At 57.4% G+C, this 23,719-nt stretch overlaps 3 protein-coding genes across 12 annotated transcripts; 1 reads left to right on the top strand and 2 right to left on the bottom strand.

Moving 5' to 3' along the window:
• Nucleotides 1-227: 227 nt before the first annotated feature.
• Nucleotides 228-5,453, bottom strand: LOC148410044 (uncharacterized). Its single transcript, XM_088438420.1, has 5 exons — nt 4,194-5,453; nt 4,038-4,099; nt 1,027-3,963; nt 367-957; nt 228-295 (listed from the first exon to the last, which is right to left on the bottom strand). The coding sequence occupies exons 1-4, from the start codon at nt 4,214-4,216 to the stop codon at nt 371-373; spliced, it is 3,609 nt and encodes a 1,202-aa protein (XP_088294546.1). The 5' UTR covers nt 4,217-5,453; the 3' UTR covers nt 228-295; nt 367-370.
• A 94-nt stretch (nt 5,454-5,547) lies between these two features.
• Nucleotides 5,548-19,615, bottom strand: LOC148410042 (D(1)-like dopamine receptor). Of its 2 annotated transcripts, XM_088438438.1 has the most exons (3): nt 19,402-19,615; nt 16,095-16,190; nt 5,548-7,955 (listed from the first exon to the last, which is right to left on the bottom strand). In XM_088438438.1, the coding sequence occupies exon 3, from the start codon at nt 7,059-7,061 to the stop codon at nt 5,784-5,786; it is 1,278 nt and encodes a 425-aa protein (XP_088294564.1). In that variant the 5' UTR covers nt 7,062-7,955; nt 16,095-16,190; nt 19,402-19,615; the 3' UTR covers nt 5,548-5,783. The 2 variants fall into 2 exon arrangements, with proteins under 2 accessions (XP_088294564.1, XP_088294565.1); XM_088438439.1 differs by lacking the exons at nt 16,095-16,190; nt 19,402-19,615 and adding an exon at nt 8,063-9,368.
• LOC148410043 (uncharacterized) lies at nt 7,684-19,078 on the top strand. 9 transcript variants are annotated; one of them, XM_088438433.1, is made up of 15 exons: nt 7,685-7,972; nt 10,915-11,733; nt 11,808-11,954; nt 12,298-12,362; nt 12,452-12,580; nt 12,658-12,748; nt 12,821-12,902; nt 12,985-13,059; nt 13,401-13,494; nt 13,700-13,762; nt 13,845-13,961; nt 14,447-14,599; nt 14,688-14,793; nt 15,845-15,884; nt 18,433-19,078. In XM_088438433.1, exons 2-15 carry the CDS (start codon nt 10,938-10,940, stop codon nt 18,551-18,553), a joined length of 2,079 nt encoding a protein of 692 aa, XP_088294559.1. In that variant the 5' UTR covers nt 7,685-7,972; nt 10,915-10,937; the 3' UTR covers nt 18,554-19,078. The 9 variants fall into 9 exon arrangements, with proteins under 9 accessions (XP_088294561.1, XP_088294558.1, XP_088294559.1 ...); XM_088438436.1 differs by lacking the exon at nt 18,433-19,078 and adding an exon at nt 16,490-16,734 and having other exon boundaries at nt 7,686-7,972; XM_088438435.1 differs by lacking the exon at nt 14,688-14,793 and having other exon boundaries at nt 7,684-7,972.
• Nucleotides 19,616-23,719: the final 4,104 nt, after the last annotated feature.

The following is a 23,719-nucleotide window of genomic DNA, read 5'->3' as shown; positions in this document are numbered from 1 at the left end:
TCATTTTAGAAATACGAAACAAAGTAAAACCCGAGTTTGACGTTAATGAAAAGGGATGTCGGACTTGTCTAATATTGTCCGTTATTTCAATTAGCATTCAAGTCTGAATTTGGGGAATACAGGACTAGGCGAGCTAGCCAAATGTATAACAGTGAAACAAGTTTAGAACTTTGCTAATTGAAAGAGTGTCCCAAAATGCAAGTTGGAAAAAACAAGGACAGCCAAAGTTCAGTTTTTAAATTTTATTAGGTATTACTCAACCAAGACGCGGCGAATCAAAGCAGCAAGGGTCATCCTGTAAAAGAAGGATAGTGGTTAGCAAAAGTGCAAATATTTCTCAAGCAAACTTTCTAATAGCATTCTTACCTTGTTAGCCTTTGGGTGACCATCGGCGGTCGTTTCTCAGGTAGGGAACACGCGGAACTTCTCTTTGGGAGTAATGCATTCTGGAGAATTCTTTTCGCGCACGCTCGTAACCGTTTCGGTTGTGCACGATATAGGTCGGGGGCTCCTTGCGCTCCTCTTGAAAGTCTTCAGCCGCTTCAACTGCGCCTTCCTCGGCGTCTTGCTGAGACCGCACCCACGGTGCGCCGGGTTTCCGGAAAGACTGGTCCATACCTTCGTCCGAGTAGGAAGGCTGTCGGAGGTTGGGAACATCAGCTGGTTGCGGCAGTTCAGAAGCGCCACGGTGATACGGCCAAGCGGAATGTCGAACGTCTGCTGGACTCTCACTGCCGGATAGCTGAGCGGAGACTGGCGCGTCCACACCTCGACTCCAAGTTTGTCCCGAGGGTTTGTAGACTTGGCTGTAAGCTGACCAACCGGAGTCCACCTTTTCCGTTCCGGCGGGCGAGCCGACATGATCGCCGGCGGGAGCGACCGAGGGGTTGTAGCCGTGTGACCTGCGCGATTCCCAATTTGGGTTCAGACGCTCGCCTGGATTGGTTGCAGTATAATCTGTGGAGAAGGGAGGAGAGATGAAACCAAGACCGGTTGAGGTTTTGCCCGGTGCACGAGGATGCTTACCATCTTGACCGAAATGGTGTTGCTCCTGACCGACGGCCAAGTTGTAAGGCAGCTTCAGTTGGCTATACGCTTCCCAAGTTGGGCGCAAGTTGCCACCTGGATAAGTTACCCGCCGCCCAGTTCCGCGGTCGACTCCGAGGCCGGCAGTCGAGGGGGGGTGGTCGACCGGGTCGTATGCCGGCCATTTGTGTTGCAGGGTGCCGCCTGGAAAAAAGTCTTGCGCTTGCACAGCATCAGGAGGGCTCACTTTCACACCTGGAGCGATTGGTGCTTTGTAAGAGGATCCTGGGTAATGAACTTGACTGTATTCTGCCCAACCTGGGGGAAGGTAGTCACCCGTGTTCACAGCCTGCTGCCCCTTGATAGCAGTTGAGTGCGTGTAGCGGGGAGCTTGCACATCCGGATTGTACACTGCCCAACCTTGGTGAAAGGTGTCACCTCCATGTTGCCCCGCTACAGAACTGGAACCCTGGTGAGCTGTCGGGAATTCATGGCTGGAAGCAGATTCATACCATGCCCAATCTGGAGGCAGTGTCTCACCCACACCCAACGCGGATTGCCCCTTCAGAGAACTTCCTTTCACGCCGCCGGAAGGAACCTCGGGAGCAGCTGGCGGCACAAAGACTTGGCCGTATGTTGCCCAACTTGGGTGAAGGGAATCAATTGGATGAGCTGCGGTTTGTCCAGTCACGCCACCGGAGGGAACCTCAGGACTCCTTTCGAAGACCGAATTGAAAAATGGCCTCAAGTCAGGCTGTTTGCTATCCGGCTTTAGGGTTAGTTGCCCCTTGACGGTGTCAACTGGAGGTCTGTAGTTGAAAGGCTGCCGGTCAACCATGCCGTTCATTGTCTGACTTTGGCGCAGGTCGCCTCCTGTAAGAGGGGTTTGCTGATGCCCTTTGACACCACCAGATGGAACCTCTGCAGTTTGCGAGTCATAGACGTGACTGTACGAGGTCCAACTCGGGGGGAGCTTGCCAGCTACATTCTCCGTCCGCCCTTTGACTCCACCAGTTGAGGGTTTGTAGCTGGGACCGTGCACATCTGGATTGTACGCTGGCCAACCTTGGTAAAAGTCACCACCCGGGCGACTTTCAGCTTGTCCTTTCGCAGCGACCGGGGACTCGTAGCCGGAAGCCGATTCGTACCATGGCCAATCTGGGGGCAGGCCTTCACCCGCGTCAAAAGCAGACTGTCCCTTCGCAGCGCCAACACGTCCTTTCACTCCTCTGGAAGGAACCGCAGGAGCGGTTTGCGGATTGATGACCTTTGTGTATTTGGCCCAATGTTGGTTAAGGTTGCCACTCTCTTCAGCCGCGGCAACTTGGCTCGTAGGAGCAGTTGGGTAATGATAGCTGGATGGTGGCTGGTACACCGGACTGTACAATTCCCAACTCGGGGGAATCATTTCATCTACCTTAACTGCCGCCTGTCCTTTCACGTCGCTGGAATGAGCCACAGGAGAAGTTGGAAGAATGACCTGAGCGTATGGTGCCCAACCTTGTTGTGGGTTGCCACTTGGTCTGGCTGTACGTTGACCTTTGACAGGAACTTCACCCACAGGAGCAGTTTGGGATTCAAAGCTGTAAACTGGCTCGTACAATTGGCCTTTCACAGTACCAGCACTTCCTTTCACGCCGCTAGAATGAGCCACAGGAGAAGTTGGAACAATGACCCGAGTGTATGCTGCCCAGTTGTCCTGGGGAAGGTTAACTGCAGGACTTCCTTGCAAGTCACCAGAAGGAACCTCGGGAGCAGTCAGGGAGTCATAGCTCTGTGGCTCATACACTTGACCGTAGCGTGCCCAATGCGGGGTAAGGCCTTCACCCGCGTGAATGGCCGATTGTCCTTTGACAGGAGCGGGACTTCCTTCGGCCCCACCGGGGGGACCCACGGGAGACAATCGCGGATCGTACAGTTGACCGTGGGCCGCCCAAGGCGGGGAGAGCTCACCTACGCGAACCGCTTGCTGTCCGTCGAGTCCACCGATCAAGGGTTTTACGGGAGCTGGATCGTACACCGCCCAGCCTTGGTGAAGGGCGCCGTCCGGGTTAGCGTCAGGTTGTCCGACAAAGACCGGGCTCTCAGGATGGCTCGGGACTTTGTAGGCGGAAGCCTGCCCGTACAGTGACCGGCTTTGAGACGGGCTCTGGCCCTGCCCCTTCACAACGGCGAAAGGAAGCGCCGGAGCGTTTGCTGAACCAAAGACCTGATTGTACGTTTCCCAGCTTTGGTAAACTGGGTCATCTGGATTAGCTGCAGCGGGAGGAATTCCTTTGACGCCACCGGACGAAACCCCGGGGACGGCCGAGCCGGGGCCGTAAAAAGACTCGTGCGCCGGATTGAATAGCGCCCAGCGTTGGAGGAGGTCCGTGCTCGGCTTGACGCCATTAACTTGGGCCAAATCGCTTGCCGCTCGGTAGCCGGAGGGATGCGGTTTAGCTTGAGCGCGCTCGCCCCGACTTTGATGCAGGTTGCCGACCGGAAGGGACGCGGGCAGTCCTTTGACGCCGCTGGGAAAGCCCACGGGAGCAGGTTGGCCATATTCTACTCTACTTTGAGGGAGGCTGTCGTCTGGGTTCACTACTAGCTGTCCCTTGACGGCGTCGACGCTTGAAGGATCGTAGCGAGATGAGAAATCGATTTCCCAACTTGAAGCCGCGCCGGGAGCTTTGACATGCTCGCCGACAGGAGGTGCAGGAGCACCGGCGTGCTTGTTAGCATCTTGCGCATAGGCAAGTTGATGCCGCACGCCATAAGCCGAGGAGGCCGTGCCGGGAGCGGACAGGGGCAGACTTTCCAGGACCGGCTGGGCGGTTTGGCCCGAAAGGTACGCGTTGGAACGTTGTTGCTGCAGGGACACCAGGGAAGGGCGCGGGCCTTCGGGCGGTGCCGAGGAAGGCCCGGAAGCAGCCTCCATCGGAGGCCTCAGAGGGTCTGGGAACATGACGAGAGTCGCAAAATGAAGTCGCTATTTAAGTTGCTAAAACCACTTTAAGCGGGATACTTACGCTGGCGTTGCACAGGGAGACTCGCAGCATCGCTGATTAGCAGCAAGCAGATCCAAGAAAATCTGCACGGACACGCGCACACACACAAAAAAAAAAAAGGCAAAACTCAGCAAAAAGTAGTCTCTAAAGTCCAAACAGAAGGTTTAAAAGGCTTACCTTGCAGCAAGGCCGGGCGCCATGCTTGAAACCCGGGAGCGCGGAGCGTGCACAGCAGCGGCAGGCAGGCAGGCAGGAGGTGAAGCCGACGCTTGGCGGAGACGCCTCCCCGCGCCTTAAATGCTCACGCCGCTCGTTAGGCGTCATCGCGCGCACCCGGCTGACGAGAACGAGGCGCACCTGCCGCTGGAAGGCAGGGCGGGCCCACAAAATTCATTTGCTATGCTGGCCAATGTCAAGGGCTAGCCAAAGTAAGGTCCTCAATAACAACAACCTGAAAGTTACAAGCAGTAGTCGAAATGTTGAGAGGCAACACCTTATTTTCAAAAATTGGACCCCGCCACGAAAAAAGACATGAAAGATACTGTATGTTCAGTTTCGATGACTGAAGAAATTGCACGAGTTTCTCACGTGATTTAAACTCGTCAAAGTAAAATGTATCAGTCAGGATTTTGTTTGAAAGTTGAATGGTAGCCTACATGATATTGCCTCTCTTTAGTAATCGGATAAAAATGGAATGCTTGAACGTTAAAAAGTATCCTTTTAAACGGAAACAAAACGGAAGTCATAATTTGCAAACTAAAAAACGACTTTTCAACATGCTTTGAAGTCGCGTTACAAGTTATCGGCTAAATGTTTTTTTCCCCCCGAATGTTATCGCGCGCATCGACTGCGTTCGGAATCAGTCGCGCGTTCCTCAGCAAAAATACAACTCAAGCGTTCTCGAAGCGGCTCGTCTGCGTCCTCGCTCCGCCGATAACGCCGTTCAAAGAAATATTACAAAATCTGTCCGGTTTTCACCATTGCACAGAACAAATGATGGCACGGGTGTCCAAGCCGAGGCCCGGGGGCCAGGCGCGGCCCGCCGCGTCATTTCGCGCGCTCTCCAAAACACCGATGACGACCCGATACCAAAGCCGTCTTGGACTCGAAAAAGATTTGGGGAAACCGCGGTGTTAGCGGCACCCTTTTTGAACAGGTTGCCCCGGCCCGGGTAAATACTCGACGATCATACTTAAGAGGGAGAAAAATGAGAGTTAGAACGGCCCTCCGGCAGAACGCCGTGGTCCACTTCTTTGTCGTTTTGCGCCTAGAGGTCACGCGGAAAGGGCGCAAGCAAGCTTTTGAGGCCCGTAAAAGGGACGCCCGCTCGGACTTGTGCGCACGCGAGCGCGGCCGAGGTCGCGGGCGAGGCGGGCCTTCAACTCTTTGACTTTCATCTTCTCTGCCGCTTTCATCATCTCCTTTTTGGACGCGGGGACGCTTGAGAGCCCACAAACACGTGCGAACCAAAAAAAGAAAGAGCGGTCGAATAACAACGAAGTCGAAACGAGAAAGAGGCACAGGCTTCGGCTCCAAGAACGAGGACGGCAAGGGATTTTATTTAGCCGGATACAAACAATGTTTTCTTTTGCGCGCTTTCCTTGAAAAAGCAAACTTGGTTTCAAAGCGACGGTGCGGGAAACGCCCACGCGGATTCAAGCGCCGGTCAGGAAAAGGGCAAAGAGTTCTATCGCTAGTTTTCGAAGCTCGCAACGAGACGTTGGCGCGACCGGGAAAATAAAGCGAACGAGCGGGGCGGCGAGGGCGTCACGGGTCCTGCACGTGACCCGGGACGGCGCAGGGGTCGGCGAAGGGCTCCACGTCCAGCGAGATGTCGGCCTCGCAGCGACTCGGCGGGGCGGCGGGCAGCGGCGCGTCGGAGCCCGGCGGCGAGAGGCGCTCCGGGCGGCGCGGGGGCCCGGCGGGCGCCGGCTCCTTGTGCACGGTGGTGTCGTGGTGGTAGGAGACCAGGTCGTTGCTGAAGTCGACGGCCTGGACGGCGGCGCCGGGGCACAGGCGGTTGCAGCCCAGGATGGTGGCGAAGGCCTTGCGGAAGTCGGCGTTGAAGGCGTAGATGACGGGGTTGAGCGAGGAGTTGGCCCAGCCGAACCAGACGAAGACGCTGAAGGTGGTGTCGCTGACGCAGGGCGGCGCGGCGGGCGCCTGGCAGAAGGGCACCAGGCAGTTGAGCACGAAGAAGGGCAGCCAGCAGCAGACGAACACGCCCACGATGACCGAGAGCGTCTTGAGCACTTTGGTCTCGCGCCTGAAGGAGCTCTTGAGGGCGCTCTCGTCGTGCGGGGCGGGGGCGGGGGCGGGGGCCGGGGCCGGGGCCGGGGCGGGGGCCCGGGCCGGGGCCGGGGCCGGGGCGGGCGACGCGCCGCCGGCCCGCGCCCGGGCGCGCTCCAGCGAGGAGATGCGGCGGATCTGCGTCTGCGCGATGCGGAAGATGCGCGTGTACGTGCCCACCATGATGAGCACGGGGATGTAGAAGCTGACGAGCGACGAGGCGATGGCGTACGTGCGGCTGAGGCTGGCGTTGCAGTCGTCCGGGCGCCGGGCGCCCGCCGCGCCCCGGTGCCAGTTGAGCTGCACCGGGATGAAGGAGATGAGCACCGACAGCGTCCAGGCCACGCCGATCATGACGCAGGCCAGGCGCCGCGTCATCTTGCGCTCGTAGCGGAAGGGGCTGGAGATGGCCCAGTAGCGGTCCACGCTGATGATGCACAGGTTGAGGATGGACGCCGTGGAGCACATGATGTCGAAGGCCACCCACGTGTCGCAGAAGCGCCCGAAGAGCCAGGCGCCCGCCACCTCGGACGCGGCGCGCCACGGCATCACCAGCACGGCCACGAACAGGTCGGACACGGCCAGCGAGATCACGAACGAGTTGGTCACCTTGGAGCGCAGGTGGCGGAACTTGACCACGGCGGCGCACACCAGCGTGTTGCCCAGCAGCGTGGACACGATCAGGGCGCACAGCGCCAGGGCCGTCAGCGCGCGCCCGGCGCTCGCCGGCTCCCCTGCGGCGGCGGGGCTGCCCATCGCAGCCTGGCTCGGCTCGGCTCGGCTCGGCCGGGGTGGGACGGGACGCCCTTCCCCCCCTCCCCCGCCCCTCCCTCTCTCCTCCCCCCGAGCCCGCCCCCTGCTCCGCCCGAGATCGACTCTCCGCCCGCAATCGGGTAACGACTGACTGAGTGCGCGCGCTCAAGTCGACCATTGATTTAGTCGGAACCCGGCGGAGAGGAAAAGAAAGGCGACCCGACGCCGCCCTCTCGCGGACGCAGCCGCGCAGCGCACGGCCGGAAGCCCTCCGGCCCCTAAAGCAAACGTACTACATAACAAGAAACTTACGAGTCGGCTCGCTAACTCCCACAGCCGGCTCTGGGTCCGTGCCAATACGTCCGGGAGAAGTCGGAGAGATTCCGTGAAGCGGGCCGTTTTAAAATGCGGTCTTGATCGTCCGTATGTGAAAATATTCAAATTGAGAGGCCTCCCTCCCACAAGTTTCATTGCCGCTTTTAATAGCGGTACTTGGAAAGTATTATCTGAAAAAAAAACAAAACAATAAAGAACCACTTCTCTGAAACGCCTCACTCCATTTCCTGTTTGGGTTTTAATGTGAAACGCGCCCACATCCGGCGCGGCGAGCCCGCAGTTCTTTGCGCTCGGATCCATGACGACGCCGTCAGCTGTTCTGCGGGCATGCGCACAAGGGCGCGTGCGCGGATGATTCAGCAGCGGCGGCGGCGGCGGCGGCAGCAGCAGGCGCTCCGGCGGCGCCGTGACGTCAAGCCTCCCTGAAATGAAAGCCGTCGGGCTCCGCCGCAAATTCACCTGCTTCGTCCCGGTCGCGGAGCGCCGCCGATCTGTGACGTCAGACGTCCGCAGCCTCCGTCCTCCCGGCCGCCATTTCCGCATTTTCGCCTCCGATGCTGCCTGCTGACCGAGCGCAGGTGAGTGTTTTGTGTTTTGTTTTTGGAGGGGGGGGGGGGGGTACCCGTACGGCCGCATGCGGTCTACGTCACGCGCGAGGGACACGGAACCTTAAAATGGCCCAGGCGAGTTCGGAACGGAGTCGCATCCTCATTCGTCCGGTTCGTTTCGGGCCGGAAGCGGTTTCGGCAGACTCGCCCGAGAGATGCGCCACGCACTCGTCATGAAAAGCACCCAATGCCGACGCGCTTCGTGTTTACGTAAGCAAGCGACGTTTGGATCAGAACCGGTTTCACTCGACTTGTGTGCACAAACAGAGCTGAGTCAGCGGAGCTGTGCACGGGAGCGCACGTCACGTTCGACAACGCCCACCGTTGTTTATGTCCGACGTCAACCAAAAGCACGAGGCGGGTTCGCCATGTCAATACTCGGACGCGGCAAATAACAGAGACCGGATGTCTTATTCCCAACGGGACGCGTGCAAAAGTGCTGCGACGGATCGGAACCGCTTTTTACGGCGTGAGAATCAAACGTTGGACTTTTGCAACCCACGCCACCGATCAAAAGTATCAAACTCTTTGGCCCGCAATGTAAAGTTATTCTGATCAAAGGGTTCGAACAAAAAGTTGAACGCAGCTCGTCTCAAAGTACTGTGCTGCCACCTATTGGCAAAGCGCGTTTATGACATACTGCAACGCGCGACTCTCACAGCCGACGGCGGCACATAGTTTCCAAAATAAAAAGAAACGCAGGGCAACCTTAAGGCTTCCCCACGTTGGCTCGCTGCATTCTTTTTGCTTGATGTCCCGTGTGCGGCAAAACGCCGGGGGGGGGGGGGGGGGAGGGCGTCGGAAACGGGCGGGGTCGTCGGGTTCGCCGCGGTCCAAGCATTGTCCCGTGTCAACGTTTGGACCGGCGGCGCCGCGCCGAGACAGAGCGCCTTTGTTCCTCCGTCGGCGATGCCGCTCGCGGGGTCCCCCCGCCCCGCCCCCCGGCACAAGAGAGGAGTTGTCCCGTGCCAGGTTGCCATGACGCCCGGCCTCACCGTTCCTGAATGCCAACATTTTTATTTGGCCAAAACTAGCGCTTTGTCGCCATCCCCGCAACGGCATTCTAAGCCGTTTAGTTTTGAGCAAAAACGCGGGCCGGACGTCCCCGGGTCCAAAATGGCTCGCCTGGCGAGCGCCGGCCCCGCCCCCGGAGCCGCCCGCCCGACGGCTTATCGGCGTACCTTTGAGCTGCTTCCGCTGACGTCGGAAAGGTCGGAAAGGTCGGAAAGCTGCGCCGAAGCTCGGTCGCGCTACACACAGAGTATGCGTATACGTTACATACGTATACATTTATACGCGTATTATACACGCGCACATAATATATTAAAAAAAAACGGGGATGGACGAATCCCGATGCGGTTGATTACGGGCTTGTTTTAGGGTATCCTAGGCTTTCCCTCGTCACGCAAAGTAAACATTGAAAATGAGAAATAAGCAATATTTTCATGCGATTTTGCGTTGAAGCTACAAGCGGTAGCAGATATGGGTGGACGCACAAAGTAACATCTCCGACAAAAGAGCTTTTAGTCTTGGAAAAGCTCGTGTCAGGTCGCTTGTATCTCAAGACCAAAATAAATGTGCACCTCCAGCCACTTGGAAAAAAGCAGCGCGCCGCATGACGGCCAAGTTAGAAGCCACCTTCGTCTTTCGCCTCGTCCGAACAAAGAATCCGTTTGTTGTAAGAGCTTGTCAATTTGCCCGCGATCCTTTTTCAAAGTTTTTTCTTTTCGGTCAAAGCGGCGCCGCGCCCGACTGACCGGAGAAAAAGGCGTGGGGTACTCGGCGACCGGGGAGGCCGCGGTGAATGAACGCACATCACCGAGATTTGGGTTTTTTTTTACGGCGGACTACAAATCCACGTCTCGTTCGCTCCGACCTAGACGCCTAGATTGTCTACATAATGTAGTTATAACAAAACAAACAAAAAAAGCATCTTGGCTTCCTGTTCGAGGGGATGAGGCCAAGATGGACTCCTTTTTCCCCGCGACGTCTTCCGTTTTCAAATAGCCCGGTCCTAGTTTAGTTTTAGCGTACGCCGCCGGCCACAAACATTTGGTTGGCGGACCGCAAACGGTCCCCGGGCCGAGGTTTGGACACCCCCGATTAGCCGCAACAACACTACGAGGTTTTTGCACATAAAAAAAAAAAAAATGTCACCAAACGAGTCAACGTTTTCAACATTTGGAATAGTAATCCATTAACCTGAGAAGCAAATATCACTAAATGTTTAAGTAGTGGGAATAAACCGGCGCCGCCGCTTCGGCCTGGCCCCCGCCCGGGGCCGCACGCCACGTGCGCCTTTTGCTCTGTTTGCGGCGTCGTCGGAAGGTGCGGCTTCGGCTTCGTCATTAGGGCAGCGCTTCTCAATTTTGCCAAGCCCCGCAGGGAAGAGAAACTTTTCGCCCCCCCCCCACCGTGCGACAACTGTTCATTATTTTGTACATTGTTTACGCAGCTTGGTCTAAAGCAGATGAAAATAGTGCCCGAAAAGACAATTCTTTTGATATTGCTATTATACTACATCATGGGTGTCAAAGTCCAGTCCTGGAGGTCTCCCGGTTTCCAGTCCTGGAGGGCCGGCATCCCGCACGTTCCCCTGGTTTCTTTCTCCGTAACTGGTGATTCAAACCATGAGTTTATTAGCTAGCTCTGCGGGGGTTTGAAAACGATCCGAACCACTTTGATCAGGCGCCCGGAGGACCGGAGTTGGACACCTGCGCAAGCCTCTTCCCGCGGCCGTCCGCCCCGCCGCTTAAGGGGACGCCGTTTGGTGGGCGACGGGTCGAACGAAAAGGGAAAAAACAAAAGGGAAAGAAAACAAAGGCCGTACACGGTCCGGCTCGGGCGCGTGCCAACCGGTGAATTATTGAGAGGGCCCGACACCTTATCCCGCTCTTTTCTTGCTCCCCCAGCTCCTCGTCTTCCCGCCCGTCTGATGTCGGCGCCCGCCGCCATGCCCACCCCGGTGTCCAGGTTGCCCAAATTTGGCTCGTGGTCCAAAAGCTCCAGCCCCGCCCCCGGCGCCGCTTCGCGGGCCTTCCCCGCCGGCCGCCTCCCCGACGGTTTCTACCACCACCCCGGGCCGGCGGCGCCCGCCGCCGGACGGGTCGGAAGCCTCCGCGCGCCCGCCGACTATGCCGCCAAATGGAGGAAAAGCCACCAAGTGACAGACGGGGGACATCCCGACGGCGCCGCTCATCCGCAGAGGACGGACGTGGAGGCCGCCTCGCCTCCCGCCCCCAAAAGCGGACTCCCTGTCCCCAAAAACAAACTTGCCTTTTCCAAATCCAGCCCAAGCGGCTCCAAACCGCGATCGCCGCAGCGGTCCGCTCGCTCCGGGTCGGGGCGCGGTCCTCCGCCGCCGCCGCCGCCGGCCGAGCCGGGACCGCGCCTCCCCGAGGGCGAGGCCTTCCGCCCGCGCGGGCCGGCGTCCCCCCCCGCCGCTCCCGCTTCCCACAAACGGCCCGGCGCTTCCCGCGTCCGGGGCCCCGCCGGGGCCAAGGGGTCCCTCCTTCCGACTCTCAAAGCGAACGGCGCGAGCTACAAGCTTTCGCGGCCGCCGCCCGCCAAGCGGGCCCCGAGCGGCGATACTCGGGCCGGGACCGCGTGGTCCCGGGGCAGCGCTCCAGGTCAGATCCCCGCGTCCCCGCCGTCCGGCTCGCCCGCGGCTCAGGGGTACGCGGATGACTTTGAGCGCCCGGGTGAGGACCCGACGCCTCGCCGGTCTGACGGTAGCGCGCCGGGCGTCGTCCTCACGGGTCCTCACGGGTCCTCACGGGTCCTCACGGGTCTTCCGGTCTCCTAGGAAGCGGCGGCGGCGTCCCCCTCGCCAAAAACGACGAGGACGACTCGGGCCTGGACCCGTCGTGCGGCGGGCCGGCGGCGGGGACCGGCCTCGCCGTCGCGACGGAACTGGACTTCTTGGACGACGCTCTGGACCGGACCGGCGCCGGTCGGTCGGCTCGTCCGCCTTCGAACTAGACCGTCGGTCCGGCTCGCCCGTCGGGCCGGGGGCGTGAAAGCCCTCGAGATGACGGCGCCATGCGAAATTTGTTGTCATCTGGCAAGCGCCGGATGAGTGCGGCTAGCTAACACTTGCGCCGCGGCGCGCGTAGCAAAAGTCTTTGGAAGTTATATACGGTGATTTTTTCCCCAGCCTGGGCTCAAATGGGTTCGACAAAAAAACCAAAGAAAAAATCCATCCATCCGCCCGCCCGAGGGCTCAAGACCGCACAAAAGAAAGAAGCGATGCCGAAGCCATTTGAGCCAAAGCCGTTTCAAATGTTTGTGGGCAGGCGAAGACGAAGCCAGCAAATGCCGCCGGCGCAGCGGGTCCGGCCCCTCCGACGATCGCGAGCAGGTACGGCCACAATGGCGCGCCTGCCGACGGCGCGCGCCTTTTTCTTTTGTTTTGATACGGCGGCTTTTTGCTCGGCTCCGGACGGGCAGGGCGGCTCGTCCCCGGACCTGTCGCCCTCGGACAGCTTCGGTTCCGGGGGCATTTACATGTGGGACGAGGAGGGACTGGACGCGGCGCCGGCGGACGCGGCCGGCCTGGACTCGGACGCGGACGGCAGCGTAAGGCCGTCTCATGCTTTTTTTTGTAATGGTTCATGGCGGGCGCGAAACAACCCCCCGCATTTTCCCGCCCGCAGGACGTCCTGACCAACGTGGACTCTTGCGACCTGGACGAGGACGACCTCATGCTGGACGCCGACTTCCCAGACGACCTTTCGTTCCACGCGGGTGCGCAAACTTTTTGTTTTTTTAAGCGCGAACGGCGGCTTAACTAGCGAGCGCCGGCGATCCGGCCGGCAGGCGGAGACGGGACGCCCCGCATGGCCGAGTGGAGGGGGAGGCAGCTCTGCTGGGGGACGCAGGACGTCCGCGACGACGACAGGTCCCCCCCATCTCCAATCGTGCGCGTCCGTTCCGGTTGCCGCGGTAACACGAGACCCCCCCCCCCCCCCCGCATTCACCAGGGAGGTGGCGCTCTACGACGGGCGGGACCGCACCCACGTGGATGGAGACCTCGCTCTGGATCTCTCACCTCAAAGGTGACGCCGTCTTTTCCACACCCGAAGGCCTTGAATTTGCTCCGTAGCTTCCGGAAACCAAAACATGAAATAACTTCGTGGCCGCGTCGCTTCCTCCCTTTTCCCCACTGCGTTTTCTACAATTCCAATCTTTCCAAGCCCCATTTTGACATGTTGCTCTATGTGCTCCAATTTTCAAGCAATTTATAGGGAGACGAGGCGCAAAAAATGCTAGTTTTTGGCAAAGAAAGCGCGAGGCCGGCCGCTGCCGTAGCTTCTTGTTTTAACCCGAATGACTTCCCCGGCTGACTCACTCCTAACGCGCGTCGCCGGTTGGTTCCTAACCGACTCCGCCCTCTCAGGACTCCGCCCGCGGACGCGGACGCGGATGACCTGGCCGGGGACTTTGGCGCCCTCCGCTCGCAGCTGGAACTCCTCCGAAAGTTTTTGCTGCAGGTGAGAGCGCGAGCGCGCCGTCTGGCTACGACGTCTTAGTTTTTGCGGAAAAGCTCGTTTTGGGCTCCGTCAATATTTTCACTGAAGAGGTTAGTACTCGCCGGCAGCTGCCACAAGATGGCAGCGCAGCAGCGCCGTTTCCCTCAATTAGTTGCGCTTAGTCGCCTGCGGTTTGCCGTTCATCTCTCTCTGTCGTCACACTTAGGACGCGGACGACGACACGCTGACCACCGACACGCTCAGTCCCGAAGAGGGCGAGCCGTCGCGGGTGAGCGGGCTCGCCGGGGGCCGGGGGGGGGCGCGGCGTTTTCGCGCGCTCGGCGGCAAAGGCCGTCGCTCTGTGTGAGCAGGCGGAGGCGGAGGCGGAGGCGGAGGCGGAGGCGGAGGCTCTGGCGCTGGAGGTGCAGCAGCTCAAACAGGAGCTGAGGAGCAAAGAGAACATCATCTCGCAGCTCGGCCTCCAGCTGGTCAGTTTCGAGCGGCGCCGGTTCACTCCGCGCCGCCGTATGTCGTCCGATCCTTTCGGCTTTACGCCAACGGGGAAAGCGGCGAAGAAGAAACGACGACGTGCGGCGCTTTGTCGCCCAATTGCGTCTTTTCCACGGTAACCTGGAAAATCCCGGCTCAAAATAAGGACGGCGTCCTATGCGCGCTTGCGTCTTACGTTTGGGGAAATGACGGGAGTTAGGGCACTTCCGGGAATGGCTAAAACACAGCCAGTAGCCCGTAAGAGAACGCTTCTTCAAAGAGAACGTTCTTTTCATTGTCGGACCTGCGCTGTTTGCAGCGCATCTAAAAGACGCCAAATTGACGCCGTCGCGCGAGTAGAACGCTAGCAGTTGATCCGTTCTCGTAATCCATCAGGATCCCGTCTTGTTTAGACATCGAACGATTGTGCGGATCGGATCGCTTTTAAAAGATTTGTTTTTTTTGCCCTCGTGTGCGCGTACAGGCGGCGGCGCTGGAAAGCGGCAGGCGTGCCCCTCCCACAGACGGGACGCGAACGTGGGAGCGCCACACGCAGACGGGCGCGGCCCAGACGGGCGCGGCCCAGGCGGCCGGCCGCAGCGTGGCCTCGCAGACGCCTTGGAGGGAGCGCGCGGCGGTACGTCCCGCCGGCCCCGGGCTTTTTTTTCCCGCCGCTCAGAAATCAACAAACAGAAGATGACGACCCCCCCCCCCCCCCCCCCCAGGCTTTCCCTCCCTCCGCCTTCCTCTCTCCACCCTGGCAGTACCAACGCTCCAGACCTTACGGGGGCAGGTCCAAACCCAGCATCCCCTCCCACCTCGCCCGAAAAAGTGAGTGAGCGGCGCCCCTTTCCTGATGTCGCTCATCATGGCGGCCGCCATTGCTTCTTTAGACCAGGGGCCCCCGACCTTTTTATCACCGGGGGGGGGGACACGTTTGTCAGAGGCGGACCACCGTCCCTCCTCGCCACAAAACGCGGCCCCAAAAAACAAAGCCAAGCAAAGCACAAATGAATCACAAATAAATCAGTTCCAACGCCGGGTGCGGCCCGTGCGACCCGGTACCAGTTGATCCGTGAACCGGTACCGGGCCGCGGGCCGCTGTTTGGGGACCTCTGCTTTAGATTACCGTATTTTTTTGTTTGGGTTGTGTTTTTAATACACACAATACATTGCTATTTTCCTTAATGACAACATTCTTTTTTTTGGGGGGGGGGGGGGCACAGCACATAAATATAAAACTTCAAGAATAAAAAGTCAAGTTGTCGTGCCGTTCTAATCTGCAAGGGACTTTTTGCAGCAGCGGGAAAAGAGCCTAAAACATTTAAAAGCGCAGCGAAAAGAGCGTCCCGCTCGGCACCGCAGCGGCCTGCTACAATATTGAACGAGTAAAATATGAATGTGCCGCCCAAGTTTAATTTCATTTATTGATGCGGGGGTGTCAAACCGGTTTAAGCTCGCGGGCCGCATGGCATGGAGGAAAATCTGTTCCCGAGTGGGCCGGACCCAAAAAGTTATTTATATAACTTTAGAACAACAACTTCAACCGTCCAAAATAAAACAAGTGCATCGCTATTCATCATCAAATATTCACATTACCGTTCATGGTAAAATAGTTTTTCCTTTATGAAAAAAAAAAAAAGGGCTCGTTTTACACATGACCTAAATCGCGAGCCAAATTAAAGCCATTTGCGGGCCAGAAGCAGTCCGCGGGCCGTCCGTTTGACACCGCTGCTTAGAGTCACAGTAGCCAAGGGGGGGGGGGGGGGGGGGGGGGGGGGGGGCGTTTCCGGGGTGCCACGCGTTGTCTGACCTTCGGGGGGCGCTAACGCCTTGCTCTGTCCTCTCTCTCTCTCTCCCGTGCCCGCCCGCCCTCCGCCAGGAGTGGAAACGCTCGTGGTGTACTTCAGCGACACGTCCTGGTACGCTTCGCTTGGCAAGCCTCCTCAGCACCCTTAGCGAGTCCCCATCGCTCACCCTTTCCCTAGTGCATAAAACGCTCCAGACTTTTTTCTCTACTTTTCCCCAAATTCCCTATGCTCTCATTTTCAACAGCCGTCTGTTACGGAAAGTCTTCGTTGCACCAGATCCAAAGCAGCGTCGGCCACGGGGGTGGGGTGGGGGTGCATTACCTCAAGCGTCCGCCAGGTGACAGCGTAGACCACAGACGGATCACTTGATCGCGGGCGCCGATGTTCCGCATGGCACGTCCATTTTGGCACAGTAGCCTGCGAAAGCAGTAGTCACTCATTCAAGTTTGGGAAGAAAATGTTTTCTTCCGAAAAAAAAGTCGCACCGCAAGGAGAAACATTTTAAAAAACGGGCTGTTTGGAAGGAGCAAAAATACCGCAGGAGCGTAAACGTGTTTTTCAACTCCTTGGATTTGTTCAAACCGGAAACTAAGGCAATGTTCGTATACTCCAAGAACGTCCTCTTCTTAAGCCTTCGCCGGGCACGGCCGACAGTACCCCCAAATCCTTTGAAAATCCTTGCCCGTTTAGGACTTTGGAATTTGTATTTGTTTCAGCCACAGGTATTTTGGCCCCGCCGGCCAGGAGGGCAGAACCCGCTAGCGGAGCTCCCGGCAGACAGAAGCTCCGCCCCCCCCCTGCATCCCGCGCCATTCCCAGCATGCAACGGGAAGAAGGGCGGCGCCGCTTGAACTTTATTTAAGAAGTTAACTTATTTATTGAGCACCGTGACGGCGTTTGACTGTTGCCGGCGCCTTGTGGAAATACGCGACACGAAATAAAAGACGCGCTGTCCCTTTAAGTGCTGCTCCACGCTGATGCCTTTTTGGTAGCCGTCTTATGGAATTCGCGCGCCAGCGCCGGCGTCCACTAGTTGGCGCGGGACGGGTTTGGGATCGAATGGCGGCACTTTTCTGGGGAAAAACGAAAGCGGGCGACGGTGAAGAAAAGAAGCCGTTTGAAAATGTTACGGTCCCGCCACCTGGCGCCGTCCCCTCCCCGCCGACATTTCCGAAGGGGCTCTAATCGGCGGAGCCCTCGCTTCGTCGTCCTCTGCTTTTTTTTTTTGCGCGCGATTCACCTGAGAGCGGCTGCAGATCAGGTGTAGTAGATCAGCGGGGTTGCCACGGAGACGCGGCGGCCAACGGGGACGGAGAGGAAAGCCCGGCCGCTTCGGCTTTGCTTTTGCGCGCCCGGCCGGAGCCGTCCATCTCCCTGCGCCTCTTCCGGTCCTTATCCTAGCAGAATTTGACCCCAACTTATACAGCCGCGCATCTTAAATTTGGGGAACTGCGCTCATTTCGTTGAACGGACGGCGCTAAAACGTGAGCCGCGCGTGGCCCGCGAGCCGCCGCTTTAAAAAGCATGATTTTGTTGTGGCGAAAGCGCATTCTAACTGTATGTTTTAATAGCGCAAAACGTTAGCCCGGTGTCATCTTTTGCATTTTTGGGTGGGAGAAAAGCGCACCTGTGTTGTCGCAGTGACGAAAGCGCAAAGGTGCATATCGGGAGCTCCGGTTTTCGCTCCGCTAAACAAATGAAGCCACGAGGCCAAACCGTCAGCCGAGGCCGATTTGCGGGTACCGGCGCTCCTCGCTTTACCGGCGCTCCTCGCTTTATTTTCTACGCGAGCTCGGGCCTCCTCTCGCAAAAGTTCCTAATCTTTTGTCCCCGTGGGCCGTTTACGTATGGATTCAAACGCAAACGGCAAATAGTTGTGGAAAGTCAGCACTCGCTGTCCGCGAGCCTGCGCGTGCGTGCGTGCGTGCGTTAGCCGGCCGCGGGCAAGGTCGACATTGCGTGCGCCGCCTTGATGTATGCGACTGCTGAGAGTGGGAGAGCGCGCGCGAGCGAGCGAGCGACGACGCGAGCGCCGGCGAAACCGAGCGTGAGAAACGGTCAAGTGTCGTTGGCGTTTATGGCCGCCGTTTTTGTTTGGGACGCGCCGCTTGACACCATGATATTTTTCCCCCGAAAATCCAATTTCCAAACGACACCGACATTACACGCAACAAGTTTTGCTTTGTTTTTTTGTCCCCTTCCGGGATTCGGTTAATTTCCCCTGATGCCCAACAAGCTTTTTTTTTTTTCTTTGTTTCTCTCCAGTAAGTTTATCTCCTTAGCATCCATTTGCACTACCTTACACAGAATTCATGGGAAAGTTTTTCTTCTTTTTTTTTTTTTTGGGTTAGGGTTAGGGTTAGGTTAACCCTAACCCTTAGGGTTAAAGCCCTTAGTTGGCTTCGTTTTCGTGTTACACTTGGATTACTGTGTCGCGTTTCAATGGCGGCGTGGGGCCGCCGACGTGGAGTTAAACTCAGGCGGAAGTACAAAAAGACGGAAGAAAAGAATTAGACAGAAGTAGACCGGGGCCTGACGAACGACGGGGGGAAAAAAATCCGCCGATTTATTCTTGCGATTCTTGAGAATTGGACGTGGGTTGAGGCCTCTGCAAACAAAAGGCCTTGACAAGCCTTTCTCTGTTTTGCTTGCTTTCTAGTTGGAGGCGTACGCGACAAAGGGGGGAGGCCGAAGCGGGTTGCCGAGGGAACAAATTCGAGCGGAGCGGAGGTGCGCGCGGAGGGGAGGTGCGCGCGCGCGGCGCCGCGTCCTTTACCTGAAGGCGGCCAATTAGTGGCTCCTCAGCTCAGCCCAAGAGCTCAGCTTCGTCCCTCCCTGGCGGTTCTCCTGGCCGCCTCCTAATTTCCCCGGGTGGCCAATTGTTCCACAAAGTGACGGGCCGCCGTTAAAACGCCATTTGCGGCGCGTCGTCATTAAAGCGACAAATGCGGACGGCGCCGCCTTCCGAACGGAGAGCGCAGCTTGTGACCGTTTGTCCTGGAGGACATCGCCGCCGTTTACGGGACTCCTCAAAGTGGGGGGGGGGGTGACAAACGGAAGGCTCGGCGGGCCGCTCCTCTACGCTGCAATGATTCAAACGCTAACGGGCATAAAGTGCGGCCTTGGCCAATTTCACACAGGCGCTCGGCCTGTAAACGGCGACCTTTTTGCCGCGGCGGCCGGTCGGTTGGTTACAGCGTTGCCCCCGCCCCCTTATGGTTTTATTGACCGTTTCAACAAGCAGGATTTGCCCCCTTACAGACATTTTACGTGCATAAATGAAATAAATGTGTGATTTAAAACTCTGTCAAGCTTTCTTCTCTATGCTCGGGTGTCCAAAGCGGGTGGTCGTGGGCCACTACCAAGCGTCTGCCTCCTCCAACAGTGATTCGAATGACGGGCTCGCCACAATCGCGATGCTTTCAATCGGGGGTGTTGGAGGAAGGAAACGGCAAAAGCCTGCCGCGTGCAGCGTGCGGCGTGCAGCGTGGCGGCCCTCGACACCCCCGCCCCGCCCCGCCCGAGCAGACAGACGTCCGGACCTCTTTGGGCGCATGCTTTAGCTTGACAAACGCGGAAGCGTTTCGAATGCTAGAGAAATGCAAAAGTGCAAAGTCAGCAGACTCACCCGAAGCGACGGAGAAGCGAAGGCAAACGCGAGAATCCTCCCTCCGCTGGCCTCGACGAAGCCGCGACTTGACGAAGCTGCGATTTGCACGCCGCAAGGCCGACGCGAGGGCCGCCGACGCGAGGGCCGCGGCCGCAGCTGTTTTCTCTCTGGAGTGCGATTTGCGTCTCGACTTTTGATTGGTTGCACGAGACCTTTCTTCGCTTGACGCAATTTAAAATCTTTAAAAAAAACAACAAAAAAAAACCGTTCACCTCGGCGCTAATTGCGGTCGGAAGAGGTGGATAAATAGATCAGAGCAGGATTTGTTTGTTTCTACGGCACAACATCTACTAGGGTTTTCGAACGAGTCGGTGGCAGATGAAAGTTTTGGAACAGAAAAGCGAGGTTCATATTTATACGGTAATAAGAGTGTAAAGCAGATAAGGGGGGGGGGGGGGGGGGGGGGGGTGATGAATAGGCTGACAGAGAAGAAAAGCGAGCCAGCCGCCCGTTTGAATGGCCGAGCTGAAAAGGCTCGAAAACGTCATTATGGATTTTCGCTTTCCTTTCATGTAAGTGAGCAGCTCCTATTTTTTGATTTTACCAGAGCGCGTACACATTCAAAGCTGTCCACCTTTGCCTCAGAGACCCCCCCCCCCATCGCAATGGAGGGCGCCGGCTCCATCGCAGCCGTCGTCAAGGCAACGCGGGCGAGCGAGCTGACGCCGCTTTCCGCCGTCGTCATGGCGACCGGCATCTTTTCTTTTCTTTTTTTTCTTTTTTTTCCTTTTGGACGGCAACGGGGCACCAACACATCAAGGAGGCGCAACCGACAACTTTATTTATTAAGCGGCGCTTTCCCACTGTCTTCACTTTGGCAACGGAGCAGAGGTGGCAAATTGGATTTGAACGCTCTACTTAACTAGAAGGACGCAAAGTAAGTGCAAAAAAACAATTGCCCAACAATTGCCTCTAAAAGAACAAAGAAAGGACGATCTCTTTTGTTGCTGCTTGGGTTTGCAGCATATTAGTGCTTCCAAGTAGAAGACTCCATCTTTAATTTGCCCGCTGTGGGATTAATAAAGGATGCCGTTTAGTAAATGAGCAGCGGAGCTAAAAGAAGATGATGGAGGCCGCATTCCCGTCGCGGGTCCGAGGCAACCATTCCGCCCGCGTAACGCCGAGCTCAACTATTTGCGAGTACGTTTGGCGCGCGTGAAACAAGCCCCCGGCGCTGGCCGAGCGCGGCTAGAAAAGATTGGGAAAGGTGGCGTCGGCCCGCGGGACGCCTCAGCGCGCCCCTGCGCTTGGGTTGCCCCCTTTCCTACGTTTGCGCCCTTTCCCTTTCCCGGCCCGGCACGCGGTCGGAATGGGGCCGGCCCCGGCCTCCCCGCGTGGGCTCGGGGTCGGGGTTAGGGTCGGGGTGCTCTCCCCGAGCCCGCCGCCCTCAAACTTGCAAGTTGTCTTTGAAAAACGTCTTCTTCCCAACGTCTCTTGGGAGCGGTTTTTGCTGGCCTCTCATTTCAGATGGCAAATGCGGGGAAAGCGTCTTTTCAAATGGATTGAAGGGCGGCCGCAGCTCGCAGGGGTCGAGGCGCTTGTGTCTTTCGGAGGCCGTCTCGAGTCTGCGGCGGGCAAACACGGAGACGTAAATACTACGCGAAAGGTAGTTACTGGCCGGCGAGGCGACGTCTGGTGGCCGTCGGCCATATTTTAGCCGAGGGGGAGGAAGATCTACGATCGAGTGTGCCGGACCGCTAAAAAGCACGCTATTGCTAACTCGAAAACAAGGGCTGGCGATGGGATCTGGCTAGAGAGCGCCGTTCAACAAAAAAGGAAGCCAAATCCACGTGTCATAATGAAGCGATGTCGCGCGGTCTTTTTTCCATCGGTTCCTAAAATATGGATTTTGTATAGAACGTAAGATGCAGCCAAAAACGGATATATTTTTCCCAAGGAGTCCAGTGAAGCGCAAAGAAAATGAAGGGGAATTCAACAACGCTGTAGCGGGCCGCGAGCGGCGCCCGCATAGGAACGCCGCCGCCGCGGTCGTCACGGCGATGAGAGGTATTAACGGCCCCTGGTACTCGAGGCCCCCCCCGGAGCCTGGCGACTTTCCCCCCATCGGTGCCCTAACCCTAACCCGAACCCCACCGGCGCCCTCCGTCCTCTGCTTTTCTTCTGGCTCCGGTCCCCGGTCCGCATCGGGCCCGGTTTCTCGCAGCCTCACTCCCAAAGCCGTGGGCTTCCACACTTTTTGCAAATGCATTTTGAAGGAAAACGTCAGCCGCGTTTGGCGGGGAGCCGCCAATGGGGCTCAGGTGCCGGCGCTCGTCATTTTCGCAGCCTAATTAAGCACAGGTGGACTCCAATCAAGTGCCGGGAAAATCTCAAGGATGACGGGCGCTATTTTCAGCTACACACACACACGCACCAATTAAAATATACTATTTCACCTTTTTTCCTCGCAGTGCTATTCTGGTGTTAAAAAAAACACGCAGGAGTAACATTTGCAAACGAATGCAAAATAACCATCAAGAATAATTACTAGAAATTAAACAAATAAAAAAAGATGATCCAAAATGACAACATGCCTTCTGGACCGGTCTTTTGAAAATGTCTCCATCCATTTTGGATGGGGCTTACGCTCAGTGGGCGGGGACGCCCGAGCGGACGGCCGGCCAATCGCAGGGCGCGCACCCGAGCGCAATTTGAGGGAGAAGGAAAAACAAGACGGGGAAAGGCCACGCGGGAATGGCGGAAGTGGAATAAAATAAGAAAATGTGGCTGCGAATTTGGTCATACGTTTGCAAGCGTCCCGCTCGCTACTTAGCGAGGGGAAGAAAATGCGCCGTCGCGCTCGCGCGGGGGGCCCGCCGTCGCGCTCGCGCGGGGGGCCCGCCGTTCGATGAGCGACCGGCTAACGCCGTAGTTCAGCGTGACTTACGGTAGCGACAAGCGGGACTTTATTACGGCCCGGGAGCAATTTGTTCCACGGCCATCAAAAGCGGCGGGGCCGCCGTAAATAAGAGGCGGATAAAAAGCCCATAAAAAGCCTCTTGGACGGACGCGAAGAGCGTCAATCGCGCTAACGTGCTAAGCATTGGGACGCCAAAGCCCGGAGGGGTCGGGGAGGCCGCCAGGAGCGGAAAACGCCGCTTTTCAAAACGCCGGAGCCAACGAAACCAAAGAAAAAGCCTGTCGCTCGGGAATAGGAGGAAGCGCGCAAAACGCCGTTCCTGATCCGCCGGTCGCCGCTTCAACTCCACATCGGGCGGGCGGGCGCCTTCCTCCCACGGGTGTCCCCGTAATGTCCCGCCAACAACCTTGTTCAACGTTTCCCTGTCTGCCTTTGTCTACAGGTGTCAAAGTCAAGGCCCGCCCGCCCGCCAGCCCGCATCATTTCCTGCTCATTATGACTTCAAACTTGTGCACGCTTTCTTCAGCTTTTACATGTTACCTTTTGAACAGGTTTTAGCGGGCTCTCATTTCCAAATCGAGAGGGAACGGGAAGTACGATGACGAAAAGGAGTTTGACGCCCGTGGTCCAGAATGGCCACGGCGTACTTTTGTCCACAGAGCTCGCGGACGTACGGGTGAGCAAACAAGCCGCGTCCCTACGGGGAATCTTCCGAATTCGCCGCACAAGCGCTCCCAAATCAAACGCCCCCCCCCCCCTCGACTCGCTCTCCCGCCGCGCTCGCTGCGATTAAAGCTCCGTTCGCACGCCGGCTAATTAGTCGACGGCCTCTTTTGATTCCGCGGCGGGTTCACGGCGGGGGCTTCGCTACTACTACCGAGCCCCCGGGGAGAAGATTGATATTTATGCGCGTGAATCGCAACACTCAACTGCAGCTAAGTGACAAGATTTTTTTTTTTTTTTTTTTTTCTCACGGGAAGCCGGGAGAGGACAGCGGATGGTTTGCCGCCCTTTTAGCGGGTCGGCTAGCAGGCCAGGACTAAAGCTTTTTTTAGCATGATGAACAAAACTCCGTCTTTGGCAGCCTATAGCTCAGAACCGTGACAATAACAGCTAGCGCGTTGCACTTTCTTGAACAGTATCGTTCAAGATTGGTTCTCAGCATTTGAGCTTTCTGGCTAACAGACAAGCTTGCTGCCCTTTTTAGCCTGGCCACATGGTAAAAATGCGATCCATTTCTTTCCGTCAGTGTGCTGAGAGAATTTTTTTTCGGCGTCTGTTTTCGGCCCCCCAAAAACAATGTAATAATCTTGACCGTTAACGAACGAGCTAACAAGCTGAGAGATTTTCCTATGTTAGGCAGCGTGCTAAAATGCCAACGAAGGATTTTCTTTCTTCCTGTTGGCTGACGAATTC

The sequence above is a fragment of the Hippichthys cyanospilos genome, chromosome 17, assembly GCF_059441005.1.
Source record: "Hippichthys cyanospilos isolate Australia breed blue-spotted pipefish chromosome 17, RoL_Hcya_1.0, whole genome shotgun sequence".
Lineage (NCBI taxonomy): Eukaryota > Metazoa > Chordata > Actinopteri > Syngnathiformes > Syngnathidae > Hippichthys > Hippichthys cyanospilos.
The sequence above is the reverse complement of the archived record's forward strand: the minus strand, read 5'-3'. Positions and strand labels throughout refer to the sequence as shown.

Bases quoted from the DNA above. Each gene is read 5' to 3' on its own strand.
- LOC148410044 (XM_088438420.1), bottom strand. From the start codon at position 4,216: ATGGCGCCCGGCCTTGCTGCAAG. The intron at 4,100-4,193 runs GTAAGCCTTTTA...GTGTCCGTGCAG, and splicing joins GCGCCCGGCCTTGCTGCAAG to ATTTTCTTGGATCTGCTTGC. The intron at 958-1,026 runs GTAAGCATCCTC...CCTTCTCCACAG, and splicing joins ACACCATTTCGGTCAAGATG to ATTATACTGCAACCAATCCA.
- LOC148410043 (XM_088438428.1), top strand. From the start codon at position 10,938: ATGTCGGCGCCCGCCGCCATGCCCACCCCGGTGTCCAGGTTGCCCAAA. The intron at 12,581-12,657 runs GTAAGGCCGTCT...TCCCGCCCGCAG, and splicing joins ACTCGGACGCGGACGGCAGC to GACGTCCTGACCAACGTGGA. The intron at 12,749-12,820 runs GTGCGCAAACTT...TCCGGCCGGCAG, and splicing joins CGACCTTTCGTTCCACGCGG to GCGGAGACGGGACGCCCCGC.
- LOC148410042 (XM_088438438.1), bottom strand. From the start codon at position 7,061: ATGGGCAGCCCCGCCGCCGCAGGGGAGCCGGCGAGCGCCGGGCGCGCG.